Genomic DNA, 14,421 nt, shown 5'->3' with positions numbered 1-14,421 from the left:
ATGTGCCACCACTGCTTGGCAACATCTACAGTTTTGTTGTTTTTTGTTAAAGTTTTGCAAAGAAAACTCCAATTCAAAACAAGTGTTCTTGTTTGACTCTCATTGGTTATATCAGTGAGTCAGCTTGGTGAGATGAATGTCATGTAGAGTATCTTCTCTGAAAAGAGTGGCCTGGAAAGCACCTGAATCCAAAGAGCAACAGGAGTAAGGAAGGCAGCATCTGGCCTGGAAAGCAGGCTTCTTTGTGACACATTTAAGTCATCATGTATTACTTCTTTAATTACTCCATTTAGTCATAAAACCAGTACCCAGTCTTTGTCAAGTTTAGTGTATTTATTGAAAAAGAAGTCTAACTTCTTGTCCCTATCCCCAGATTTACAGGGAAACAACAGAAAGTAAACAAACAGTAAAGAACTTAGTATGGAGGGCTGAAGGTATAACTCAGTTCCTAGAGTATTTATCCTGGCATGCACAAGGCCCCAGAAACACACACACAGAGTAAAGTACTGGGTAAAATACTTCCATTTACTGAATATCTGCTGTAGGCCATACAATAGCTCTTCAACTTGCATTGTCTTCATTTCACAGTAAGAAAACAGGTGATGATAAACTTTTGTTCAAAATGCATCTGGGGAATGGGTCAGTTAGCTATTGCTGTGTGTCAAACCATTCAAAACCACAGGGGCTTAAAACAACAAACATTCTTACTTTGATGACTCTGAGTTACCTGAATGGATCTTTTATCTTGTCTAAATTCATATATCTGCCTGAAGTCATGGGCAGATTAGGTGACCTTCCCAATCTGACTATAGACAAGTCTAAACTGGTCTCAGCTGAGGTCATTGGCTCATTTTCACCTCTAGCACCTGCCTGACTCAAATCCCTCAAGCACTCCAGCCAGTTCTCATGGAATCAGCAGAGAGAAGAGCAAGTCTTCAGTAGTTTCTATTTGCCAGGCTGGAAATGTAGCTCAGTGCTAGAGCACTTCCCTCGTATATAAAAGACTCTTGAGTTCTTGTCCAGTGCACAAAACAAAACCTTAAGTCTTCTGTTTTCTTCATTTTATGAGCATCTCACTGGCTGGTTCAAAAGGTGAGTTCAGCATCAGAATAAGGTAGAACTATAAAATTATAGTGCAAAGGTGATAGATATAGGACAAGACAATATATAGGAATTATTGATTCTTGCCAGCTTTAATACCTAAATTGATAAAAATAAATTTAAAAGATCTGTTTTCTCTGAACTAGAAAGATTTTTACAAAGCCAGGTTATTACATGCCTATAATCTTAGCACTTGGGATGTAGGAGGTAGAGGGGATTAGGGATTCAAGTCATCCTTGGCTACATAGTGGGTCCCAGGCCAGCCTGGGCTATATGAGAACCTCAGTGTGTGTGTGTGTGTGTGTGTGTGTGTGTGTGTGTACATACAAACAAAATCATATACATATGTGTGTATAATTTTAAATGTATACAATATTAAATATACATGTATTTTTTTTAAGACAGGATTTCTCTGTGTAACAGCTCTGGGTGTCCTAGAATTCACTTTGTAGATCAGACTGGCAAACTCATAAAAGATCCACACCTGCTTCTCTACTTTATGTCTTGAGACAGGAGCTTTGCCTAGGTGTGCTTGCCAGTAAAAGTCCCCAGGATCCTCCTGTCTCTATTTTCCAGTGTTGAGATTACAGGCACCAGCTGCTACTGGTTTTTGTGGAGAGGGGTTCGAGACAGTATTTCTCTGTGTAACAGTTCTGGCTGTTCTGGAACTCACTTTATAGATCAGACTGTCCTCAAACTCAGAGATCTGCCTGCCTCTGCCTCTGCCTCTGCCTCTGCGTCAGAAGTGCTGGGATTAAAGGTGGTAGAAATGGTGGTACAGATACACTAGGGCTGAGGGTGAAACAGTATTTACTAAATAGACAACTGTAACTTGGAACTGGCTAGATTTTTCTGGCACATCAATAAAAATCCAGCAAGGTCTCTCTGACAGGACTCTTGTTATTTGCCCCTTGGCTTCATTCCTTTTGGTCAGGCACAGGGCAGCAGGCAGAACTGAACTGATATTTTACTGGGAATGAAGTGTGGAATGAAACAGCTGGACCTGGGAGCCAATTGTTAGAATAGCTCAGTGTCAACTCTGCCCAAACAGATGTCAGTATATTGGCAGTTTCTCATTCCACAAATGCCTTTTATAAGCCAAGTTCTTTGTATGATGGTGACTAAAACAGTCACCATCTAGCTACCAACAAGCAGAGTCATCATCATAGAGCTCCACTTTCATAACTTCAAAAAATTCATTGCAAGCTGGTGCTACACAAAATATTTCTGCTCTAAAGTTCTAGCCACCAAAGAACAGTAAAATTTCTTCTGTGATATTTTAAAATACATGTTCATGCCAGGCAATGGTGGTACACACTTTTGATCCCAGCACTCAGGAGGCAGAGGCCAGCCTGGTCTACAGAACAAGTTCCAAGGCAGCCAATGTACACACAGAGAGCCCTGTCTTGAAAACCAAAAAGAAAAAAAAGAATAGACTAGAAAGATGTCCTAGCCAACAATCAAAAGTACTGACTGCTATCCAAAAGTACCCAGATTCAATTCATGATGGCTGACAACAGTCTTTAACTCCAGTCCCAGGAGATTTGACCTCTGGCCTCCACAGACACATAACCAGAACACAAACATACTTGTAGACAAATAGCCATACACATAATTTTTTGTTGTCTTTTGAGACAGGGTAAAAGAAACAGGATTTCCCTGTGTAACAGCCCTAACTGTCCTGAAACTAGCTCTATAAAATAGGCTAGCCTCACATAAATTAAATTAAATTCAATAATTTAAAATGTGCCAGGCAAAAAACAAAACAACAGAAATTTAAATGTAGGTATTCAAGTACATTGGGCTTCTGCCTAAGCTAGGTTCCTCTAGTTCTACAAAAGAAGACTGTGAGGATTGCAGACATGGCTCAGTAACAGAACTTAACCAGTATGTGCAATGGATATATATTCTATCCCTAACACCATAGGAAAAAGAATAGTGAGTTGTTGAATGCCTATACATTTTCCTAAGCCAAAGGGAAACTGCCTAAATTAATCTAGCATGGTTGAGAAACACTTGACAGTCAGTGCAGTGAGGACCTTTACATGTTGTCCGTGTGTTCCTACAAGTTTGACTTTGCTGCTGCCCAAGGGAGCACTGCTAGCTCCTGATCTTTTTTTTTTTTTTTTTTTTTTTTTTTCCCTGCTTTCATTTTGAGATACAGTTTTGTGTAGTCCAGTGATAGCTTCAGACTTGCTCTGTAGCTAAGAGTGACTTTGAACTCCCCATCTTTCTGTTTCTGTCTCCCAAGTACTAGGAACACATATGTAAGCCACCACAGTCACATTGGGTTTTGAGAAAGGATCCCACTATGTAGCTCAAGCTCAGGCCAGGCATTTATAACTAAGAATAAGCCTCCATGTGTGATTATTTGGGAGCTGGGTTTTGGGCCCCTCAAAATGCCAAAAGAGCAAAACCAACACACAATATTTTTTTTCTTCTTTTTGTTTTTTTGAGACAGAGTTTCTCTATATAGCCCTGGATGTCCTGAAATTCTCTTTGTAAACAAGGCAGACCTCTAACTCATATAGATCCCCCTGCTTCCTTAATGTACACCCAACTTTTTATTCCCCCAAACCTGATAAAATCTGTTTTTTAACTTTTTAAAATCTGTTCCAGCATATATTAAATTGCCAAAAAAAAAAAAAAAAGGAATTTACTTGCACTTATTAAGCCTAAACTGAAATCAGGTCCTTTGTGGGTTTTATTGTTGTTGAAATAGGATTGCATTATATATAACCCAGGCAGACCTTGAGTTTATGATCCTCCTACCTCAGCCTCCAGTGTTCACCAGCCACCTAGCATTTCCAGCTTTGTCTTTGCATTCTCAACTGTGTCTTTTTTCTTTGTTGTTTTGTTTGGTGTTTGTTTTTGAGACAGTGTTGCTCAAGCTGGCCTCAAACTCATAATCTTCTGCTTTAGGGTCCCAAGTGCTGGGACTAGAGATATGCCTCCTGACTTTGGCTTCTAACAGTTTATTTGAATAGTACTTGCTAATGCTTCATTCATTGTCTCTGCACAGAGACTAATTTCTTCTTTGATTCCTATAATGAGTACCAGGCATTCCAAGGCTTCCCTTTGTCCTTTGGCTGCTAGGAATGTAATCACTAAGTCTGAGATCCCTGATACATTTCTTTTAATCTAGTTAGTTTTTGTTTTTGTTTTCAGAAAAGTCTTGAATGGCCTAGAACTTGCTCTATAGACCAGGCTGGCCTCGGACTTAGGGATCAACCTGCTTCTACTTTCCAAGTGCTGTGATTTAAGTATGTGCCACCACACCTGGATTTTGCCTTCCATTTTTAATTTTCTCTATCAACATTGTCCAATTTGGTAACCATTAGTCATGTGTAACAGTTAAGCACCTGACCCAACAGGTAGCTAGTTCACCTTGGGATGGGCTCTAAAATAGCTCAGTAATTACTAATATTGATTACATTCAATGTTTTGGACATGCTGAGTTAAATATTAGAATTGATTTCACCCATTTCGTTTTACTGAAATAATAGCTCCTAAAATTACCTATTTATTTACTTGTGTGTGTGGCCAAGTATACAGAAGCCAGAAGACAATTTTATGGTACTGATCCTCTCCAATTATGTGTTCCAAGGATCAAATTCAAGTTTCCAGGCTTGTGCAGCAATTGCCTTTATCTGCTGAGCCTTCTCATTAACCCCCATAGCTCCTAAAATCTTGAAATTATGTATCTCAAAACTTGCATTTGTGACTTGCATTCTCTCTTTTGGGCAGCATAGCTCTACAATGCACCTTGCTTTATGAGCATGTATTGCTATAAACCTCATGCTTTTGGAAAGCAAGGAAATAAGGCAGAGGACGTGACAACAGTGGATGGAGTGAAAAGAAGTATAGCCTAGAAACTTGTCTTTTGTCTGTTTGCTTTTTGTTTGTAAGATTCACACGCACATAACAAAAAACAAACAGCCCTTGGTAAAGTGTTTTTCAGCTCTCTTCATCCCAGGTGAGTAGTATTCCACAGTTCTGTCTCCAGGGGAAGCCTGTCCTCAGTTACTTTACCTAACATATTGGAAAGGATTGGATAAGATAAGTCACTCATTACAAATGACTGATAACTTTGTGTTCACCTCTCTCTGGGGGTGTTTCCATTTTAACAGGGAACAATCCCTGAACCCAAAGGAATGAATCCCTAATGGTGGAGTTTCAGGCTTCAGTGACAGGTGAGTGAGGGTAGATTCTGGTTTTCTGTTTGTGTATTGTTACATCCAAGATGTACTAGAAATAGGGTTCTCAGGTAGGAAGGGCTAATCAGCAGGCTGCACAGAGAAGGAAGGAAGCAAATCTCTAGTTGTGCTACAAAATGAAGGACTCAGACACCAATCAGATACAGTGCAGGCCTTCAGGGGTTTGTTAAATAACAGAATAGTGCAGCTGATGTCAACAGAGACTAGGCAACAAGGCAGTCTCTATGGTAACTATTGTGCAGTAGTAAGAGGGATCTCTAAGATTCCGGAGACTATGACTGCTGTCCACAACTGACTCGGCTTAACTCTGGGCAAGTCCTTTACTCTTTGGGTCTCAGTTTCTTCATCTGGATAATAGAAATGGGTACTATAGTCATGTGATGGTCCATACCCATAATCCCATGTGGATCATTAGTTTGAGGCTAGCCTGGGCTACATTAGCCCCTATGTCAATAAAACAAAACAAAAACCCCCATAAGGAATGGGTGCTATCACTATCAGATGACTTCTAAGTGTCATGAAGTTTCTCTGAGAAGTAAGAAATATACCACACATGAAAGGACCAGTATCTTAAAATGGAAATGAGCTAGGCAAGCCGAGAGCTGTAGAGTAGAAAGCAGTGTGGAGGCTGTGGGGAATCCTGAGGGTAGACACTCCATATATGGAACAGTCATTTTTCTCTGTCCTTCCAGGCTGAATGCAGACTCCCAGGGCCCATGCTTCCACCTGATGAATGATGGCCTGAACTATGAGCAAACGGGACTACATGAACACTTCGGTGCAGGAGCCTCCTCTTGACTACTCTTTCAAAAGCATCCACGTGATCCAAGGTCAGCCCACAGAGCACAGCAATCAACACAACATTGTATCAAGCTAGGAAATACCTAGGAAAAAATCCTTAGTCTATTTTAAATGCCTAAACATATTTTTCCCCAACTTCTTGTCTTTGAAAGGAGAGGGAGAAATGACGATTTTTTTTTGTTGTTGTTGTTTTACAGGGCTGAGCTGAGGAGTGAATGCAAGGATGCTCTCTGTATCTGAGCTCTAGCCTCAGCCTTGAGATTAAAATATACATATTTAGTTTTATTTGTATGGGTGTTTTGCCTGCATGTGTATCTGTACCCCTTGTTTGCCTGGTACAAACAGGCCAGAAGCAGGCACCAGACCCCATGAACCTGGAGTTACAGATGGCTGAGCTTCCATTAAGGTGCCAGAAATTCAACTGGGTTCTCTGGAAGAGCTGCCAGTTCTCTTAATGGCTGCACTATCTCTTCCAGTCCCTTGAAATTTTTTTTTATGTATATGAGTGTTTTTCCTGAATATATGTATATGTACCACATGCATGCCTGGTGCCCAAGGAAATCAGAAGAGGGCTTCAGAACTGGAGTTAGGGATTGTTGTGAACCATCATATGGGTAATACAAACCAAACCCTGATTTTCTGCAAGAGCAACAAGTGCTCTTAACCACCAGTGGTCTCTTGTGGTAGTTGACCCATCTTCAAGAGAAGCCAGGCTACAGCAGGAAATTCATGAATACTGAGAAATCACCCAATCAGGCAGAACCCTTAGTATTCTTGATAAGAAACTAGTAAGAAAAAAGAGGTCACTGCCAGGTTCCACCATGGTGGCAGAACCCTGCCTCTTCTGTCTAGGAACACAGGCCTGTTCTCCTTGTTGGTAAAATATGAGAGGTCTTTTTTTTAGCAACAAACTGGCATATTCCAAGTTAAAATTTTTGACAAATATCCATTCATTCCATACATGCCAAGTTTATTTCATCAGCACTAACATTCACTGCAGTCCCAGCTCTGCCCACACCCAATCTCATTTACTATTCAGTATCTTCCTAAATAGGTAGCTAAGCCCTTTCCCACTACATGATGAAGTTTTCACAGCACTATATGCTCAAGTAGGCAGTTCCGCCACCTCTTCCTTTGGTTACTGACCTCACAGAACACATGTACAAACTCACTATATCAGATACGTTGTCAGGCCACTCATTAGCTCAGCAGTGTTACTAGCCTGGGCTCTGGTTCAGGGTACTATTTCAGTTAGTGTCCAACACACTGGTATCTCACGTCTGTCTCTCTCCAACAGGCACTCATTTACCATGACCTTTATTGTGCTTTACCTTACTTCTGACCGATATAATACATATTTCAAAAGCATTTTAGTTGCGATAATAACTGTGCATGAAAGCAAAAATGACCCTGTCTCAAAAAACCAAAAAAAAAAAAAAAGAAAGAAAGAAAGAAAAGAAAAAGAAAGCAAAAATGACTGGGGGGTGTAATGGCTCCTACTACTGCATAGAAATTTCCAACTTTCAGATCTTCCAATCTGACTCTGCTCTTTGTGGACTCAGAATGACGGGATACACTAGTCAAGGTACAGCACAAAATAGAATTTGCTGATGCCACCCACTCCATTCAGAACTTACTGAGCTCCTTTTAATTATTATTGGTGGTTTTTAAGACAGGGTTTTTCTGTGTAGCCCTGGTTGTCCTGGCTTCAAACTCACAGAGATCCACCATCTTCTGCCTCCTAAGTGCCATCACCACTGCTCAGCTGAACTCCTGTTATTTATTAAGCAGTATTTACATATATGTGGAGACATATACACAATTGTGTTCCTTGCTAAGCCTTTTAAGGAGTAGTAGAATGAAAGACATATTAAACCAAGAGCTCTTTCTGTTCCCTAGAGCTTAGATTTAGGGGATTCTTGGGACAGTATTTGCTGAATTAATCAAGGTGTACCACAGAATTTGAGATACCAGTGACTTTATAAAACATCTAACTTGGACTTCCTGGTCAGGCAGAAGCTTCAGGAGTGTTACCAAACATAAGCTCATCCCATGTACAACTAGTAGCTTGTTAATGTGAAGCAATAGGTACCTACAGCAATTTTAGATGCCTCCTTTTACTCTAGGTAACAGGAGTTCAAGCTGTCTCACATTAAGGCAACTCCATCCAGGGGTTCCCTTACAGTGTGGGACCAGTCTTTTATATGGCATTCCCCTAAAGCTTCTGCATTATCAGAACAGATGCTAGTTCATGTGTAGTTATTCTGACATTATTATTTATCTAAGTTGAATCCTTTGAAAGTTTTCAGAAGGTGTGAGAGGGAGACAGGATTTAGAATCTACTCGTGCCCCATTATCCTTATACTCTGCCCACCAGGGCCCAGCCTTGGGTTCTGTTCATTCCAAGACTAATGCAGAGAGCCACCTGGTGGATGCTGTTTAACCTGCAGCTGAGAGGAAGTGGTCGTCTTGGGTGTGGAGAGTATGCTTTCTCCTACAGGTCCCTTAAGACTTGCTAGAGGTTTGGGAGCAGTAGGAAAGGGAACCACTTTAAACTGCAGTCTGGTTCTGGGTCTCCCACTGATGCCAGCTTGGATAGAGCCGGCCCACCCACCTTCATTATGATCCTTATTTGAAAGAGATAGCAGGGGAGGGAGTGTGTGTGTGTTCTCTGCACCCTCGCTTTCCAATGTGGGTATTCGGGATACCTGCTTGCACTTCCTATTCATTTCACTCCAATTTGGCTCCTGTTCTCAAGCCTTTACATGGTTACCAGCTACTTCTGAGCTGCCAGAATTATTGTTGAATCCTTACTTTTCTCCTTACTCCTCCATATACTGCAGATTCTCCAAACACCTTTAAACTATTCCCCCAAGAGCTTAGCAGGTAAGGGCACTGGCTGCTTTTCCAAAGAATCTGAGTTTGATTCCCAGCACCACATGGTTCACAAACATCTGGAATTCTAATTCTCAAGGATCTGATGACCTCTTCTGGCCTTACTAGGCATGGGACACACACACAGGCAAAATACCCATATACATGATTTTTTTTAATTAAAATAAATAAAACCATTCTCTCCTGCATCCCTGTTCTTCAGATTATTTACTATCTTTTTAAATGTCTTTTTCTTCCTCTCTGGGGAACTGCCTGTTTCCCTAACTTACATACCCTATACTAAAATTTGTAAGGTTGTTTCCTTGGCATTAGACCTTCATTCTAATGCCTACCTGCCTAGCTGGCTTCTCCTGCCTTTTCATACAATAGGAACCTCTAAAACATCAAATCTAAGCCTAAACTCATCACCTTTCCAATCCAATTTCTCCTGAAATTCTTCATCAGCTAATAAGCCTGAACAAAAAGCTAGGCACCATCTTTTATATAGCCAAATCATAATTGCTATGTCCAATCATAATTGCTATATCCATCGGTTCTCATGCTAAAGTAGACAAACTGATCTTTGAATGCTATCTACCTTCTACATTAATGTGCTACATAGAAGCTTCAAAGTCACAACTGAAAACCTGAATTGTCTCTAGAGGGTTTTTTAAATTTTTTTTTCCATTGGTGTTTTGACTGTATGTCTGTTTAAGGGTGTTGGATACCCTGGAACTGGAGTTTACAGTTGTGAGCTGCCATGTGGGTGCTGGGGATTGAACCCAGGTCCTCTGGTAGAGTAACCAGTGCCCTTAGCCTGTGAGCCATTTCTCCAGCCCTCTGGTGGGGATTTTTGTTTTGTTTGTTTTTGAAACACGGTTTCTTGGGGCTGGAGAGATGGCTCAGAGGTTAAGAGCACTGGCTGCTTTTCCAGAGGTCCTGAGTTCAATTCCCAGCAACCACATGATGGCTCAAAACCATCTATGATGAGATCTGGTGCCCTCTTCTGGCGTGCAGGTATACATGTAGGCAGAACACTGTATACATAATAAATAAATCTTAGAAAGAAAGGATGTAAGAAAGGAAGAAAAGAAAGGGAAAGAAGAGAAAAGAGAGGAAAGAACGAGGGTTTCTCTGTATAACAACCCTGACGGTCACGAAACTTGACTTTGTAAATCAGGCTGGCCTTAAACTCACAGAGATCTGCCTCCTAAGCGCTGGGATCAGAGGTTGTGTGCCACCAACATTTAGCTGAATCATCTCTGTTTTAAACACTCCTGTGACTTCTCATTACCTACAGGACAAAGCCCAAGAGCTTAGCCTAGCATTTAGGACTAAGGACTGGCTTCTGTCTGCTTTTTTTCTACTTGTGCCCTTGTGCCTGGTACTGGTGGACATGTGTCTCCATCATCTTTTCTTGTACCTTTCCTCATGTTGTTCTCATCCTTTCTCTCCTTCTTTGCCTGGTTAATGTCTACTAATCTACCAAGTTCAGCTCAGATTTCACCTTCCCTGTGCTCTCAGAGCACCAAGACCATTTCCTTGATGCAATCACTATGATTACCACATAACACTCATTGCTAGTTTGTTTCCACCCTGCCCACAGAAATTCCTCTGAGACACATATGGTTTCATCTCTGCCCTACTGCTCATCCAAAGCCTAGCACATTCTCTCTCATTGCTTACTATTGTGTATCTACTATCTGATAAAGCTTAATGGAGGAGTGACAGACACTGGATATGCTCCAATGAAGTGAATTCTGTAAGCTATACTAGAAGAGGATTCTGCATTTTGTGATATTATCTTAGTTTACCCCAACATCTCTGGTTCTTACTTTCCTTATTTGTAAAATGAGAAAAAGTCTGTTCCATTAACAAGGGTGGTATACACAGAATCCAATAATACAATAGACATGAGAAGGCCATCCTACCTAAAATTCTTCAGCTCTTACTCTAAACTTACTCTGATCTTTGGAGTTTGAGGCAGGGAGGGTCAACTAGACTCTGGTGCTGTGCCCTGCCAAGGTCCCAAAGTAGCACTTGTATGTTCATCTTTCCAGCTCTTCTTTCTCACTCCCTAAGCAAGGATAATAAACCCAAGCCTCGGGCTAGAATGATGGCTTAGAGGTTAAGAGCACTTGTTGCTCCTATAGGGATTCCTAATACCCACATAGTGGCTCTCAACCACCTATAACTCCAGTTCTAGGAGATTTTGCACACTTCGGACTTCTGCAGACACCAGGCATGTACATATATACAGGCAAAACACTCACACAAATAAAACTTAAAAAAAAATAAATAAGTGAATGAATGAACTCGTCTTATTTTGTCATCATAGATCTGGTAAGCGAGGAGCCAAGGACAGGTCTACGACCAGTGAAGCACTCAAAGTCAGGAAAGTCACTGACCCAGTCCCTGTGGCTCAACAACAATGTCCTCAATGATCTGAAAGACTTCAGCCAGGTGGTTTCACAGCTTCTGCAGCACCCAGAGAACCTGGCCTGGATTGACCTCTCCTTCAATGACCTGACTTCCATTGACCCTGTGAGTTCCTATCCCTAGACATCTAGTCTAGGGGCAGCTTGAAGCCACAGTGTCCAGCCACAACCTTTTTCCTCCCTTGTCAAGGAAGCAGAGGCAGTTCAGTGTAGGTCAAAGGACATAATTGCAGAGATACATAGATGTAGGCACAAATCTTTCATTTCCCCCTTATTATGTGACTATATATATCTTCTTTGTTTTTGTTTTGTTTTGTTTTGAGATATTAGTATCCCTAGTTGGCCTGGAACTCACTGTGTACACCAGGCTGGCCTTTACTTACAGAGATCCACCTGCTTTGACCTCCTGGAATCTCACTAGCTATAGTTTCTTAAAACTTCAGTCTCAAAAAAAAAGGAAAAAAATGTATGAGAACCAATTTGCCTATCAGTGACTGGGGCAAAACTATAGCAGTCATCATTAGGAACTTAACTGTGTTTGGTGCTGAGTTCCACTGAGGAAGAGGTTGTAGAAAAGTACATCAGTTGCTTTCTGTGAAAGGGTTTCTCTGTGTAGCTTTAGAGCTTGTCCTGGAACTCACTCTTTAGGCCAGGCTGGCCTCGAACTCACAGAGATCCTGTAGCTTCTGCCTCCCAAGTGCTGGAATTAAAGGCGTGTGCCCCCACGGCCAAACTATAAAAACATAGTTTGGCCAAGTATGTTGGTACTTGCTTATAATTCATGCACTTGGAAGGTGGAGGTAGGAAGATGAGTTCAAGGTCATCCTCAGCTACATAGCTTGAGACCATCCTGGACTACATGAGAAAGGAGAAGGAAAGAAGATAGAAAAGCAAGCAAACAAGGAAGAAAAAAATTTGGGAAAGGAAACATTTGGGCCCCTTTTTGTCCAAGATCCCTATTGGAAGGGGAAAGGTTTGGAGCATGACTTAGAGACTGTTCCCCTGAAATATACAATGATATGAACTCAGCTAGGATCTTCAAAGCTTATTCCTCAGCAGGAGGAATCATGGGGTCATCACAGTTCAGTTAGAAAGGCCTTCAGGATTAAGTTAAATCTCAGGAGTGGAGCTGTCAGCTGACCAGTCAAATGGATAACCAGCTGGATGCCAGCTCTATGTTAGGTTTTGTTTCTAACTCTTTTAAGAGCATTTATTGTTCTTGCAAGAGAACCCAGGTTCAGTTCCTAGCACATACATGATGGTTCACAACCACCCATATAACTCTGGGGACCTACCTGATGCCCTCTTCTGCCTTTCATCAGGCTCTTATGTGGGGCACAGATATACATGCAGACAAATACTCATACACATAAAATAAGGGCTAAAAGATGGTTCAGCAGTTAAGAGCCCTTGCTGCTCTTCCAAGGACCTAGGTTCAATTCCTGGCACCCACATGGTAGCCTACAACTATCTATAAATCCAGTTCCAGGGAATCTAATGGTCTCCACAAGCCCTAGGCATGCTTGTGGTGTATACACATACATATACACGAAATATCCATACAAATAATTTTTTAAATGTAATAAAAGCAAAGCAGAGTCATCTAGAATGGCTGTGAAGGATGCTGAGGGGGCCCAAGTTGTTCTCCAGACTTCGCTTTCTCTGCCAGATAGCCTATCTGAGCAGAGATCCATCTTTGTCCAGCTTGACTTTTGATTTCTGCCCTAACAGGTCCTAACAACATTCTTCAATCTAAGTGTCCTCTACCTTCATGGCAACAGCATTCACCGCCTAGGGGAGATAAATAAGCTATCTGTCCTTCCTCGTCTCCGGAGCCTAACCCTCCATGGGAACCCCATAGAGGAAGAAAAGGGGTACAGGTAAGTACCTGTAGCTGGGGTCCAGATGAGCCTCCCTAAGGAACAACAAGGGGTGGGGAGACAAAAATCAAGAACATTCTTCTGCCCCATGTGGACTCCAGATGGAAGTGGCTGACCTCTAAGCACTCCCCTTGATCTCAGGATGAACCTAGTCTTCCCAAATCACAGCCAAGCTCCATTCCTTGCTGTCAGAAGAGATAGCAGCAACTGGTAGAGGGGGAGGGAGTTCTATATGGGGGCTCGCCCCAGCCCAAGTCTTCCTCACAGGCAGTATGTGCTGTGCAACCTGCCCCGTATCACCACGTTCGACTTCAGTGGAGTCACCAAGGCAGACCGTACCACAGCCGAAGTCTGGAAACGCATGAACATCAAGCCCAAGAAGGGCCGGGTCAAGCAGGATGTACTCTGAGATTGGCAGGACCCCAGCACACCCAATGCCCTGAGGATGATCAGCTTGGTTTGACAATAAATGATTTGAGCTGTTCAGCAGATTAAAGTCCCCTGTACCTTGTAAAGGTGTCTCCACACCCAGCAACTACCAGTAAAACTTCACAGTGGAGGCAAAGGCCTGCCTACTGGCCTAGGACCCAGGAGCCTGGTGCTACCATGGAGGAAACTCTTCTGTCCTCACTGGACCCTCTTTGTACTCTTTATGTCTCCAGATATCATGGGAATGGAGTAGATTTCCAAAAACTTTTTTTTTTTTTTAAAGAGATTCTAACTCTAGCCCAGGCTGCTTTGACCCTGTAGCATCTTCTTGCCTCAGCCTCAGACATGAGGAATAAGCCACCATGTCTCACTGAAAATCTTCATCAAGCACTAAGGTGTGAGGAGCTGCCTTCAGCCTCCAGACTAGGGCCAGAAAATAGCTTTGATCTATTTTTATTAGTGTAGAGTAATTTAATCTTAGGTTGTGATTCTGGCTAAGATTTTATTTCCTAGCCTGGTGGTGATTACACACATCTTTAATCCCAGCACTGGAGGCAGACAACTGGATCTCTGTGAATTCAAGACCAGCCTGGTCTACATAGTGAGTTCTACAACAACAACAAAAACAAAAATTTAATTTCCTGAAAAGAATGACCAGCAGAATATAATCTCCTCCTACCC

The 14,421-nt window shown here is 41.8% G+C and overlaps 1 protein-coding gene across 1 annotated transcript in view; it reads left to right on the top strand.

Moving 5' to 3' along the window:
• The window catches only part of LOC127228000 (catechol O-methyltransferase A-like), a 30,556-nt gene that overhangs the window by 3,864 nt on the left and 12,271 nt on the right, over nt 1-14,421 (top strand). The window contains 4 exon segments of the mRNA XM_051192413.1: nt 5,232-5,294; nt 6,011-6,148; nt 11,332-11,537; nt 13,163-13,311. Of these exon segments, the coding sequence (XP_051048370.1) occupies nt 6,067-6,148; nt 11,332-11,537; nt 13,163-13,311 (437 nt within the window). The 5' untranslated portion in view covers nt 5,232-5,294; nt 6,011-6,066.

The sequence above is a fragment of the Phodopus roborovskii genome, unplaced genomic scaffold, assembly GCF_943737965.1.
Source record: "Phodopus roborovskii unplaced genomic scaffold, PHOROB, whole genome shotgun sequence".
NCBI classification, from domain to species: Eukaryota; Metazoa; Chordata; class Mammalia; order Rodentia; family Cricetidae; genus Phodopus; species Phodopus roborovskii.
This window is presented reverse-complemented; position numbering and strand designations above follow the sequence as displayed.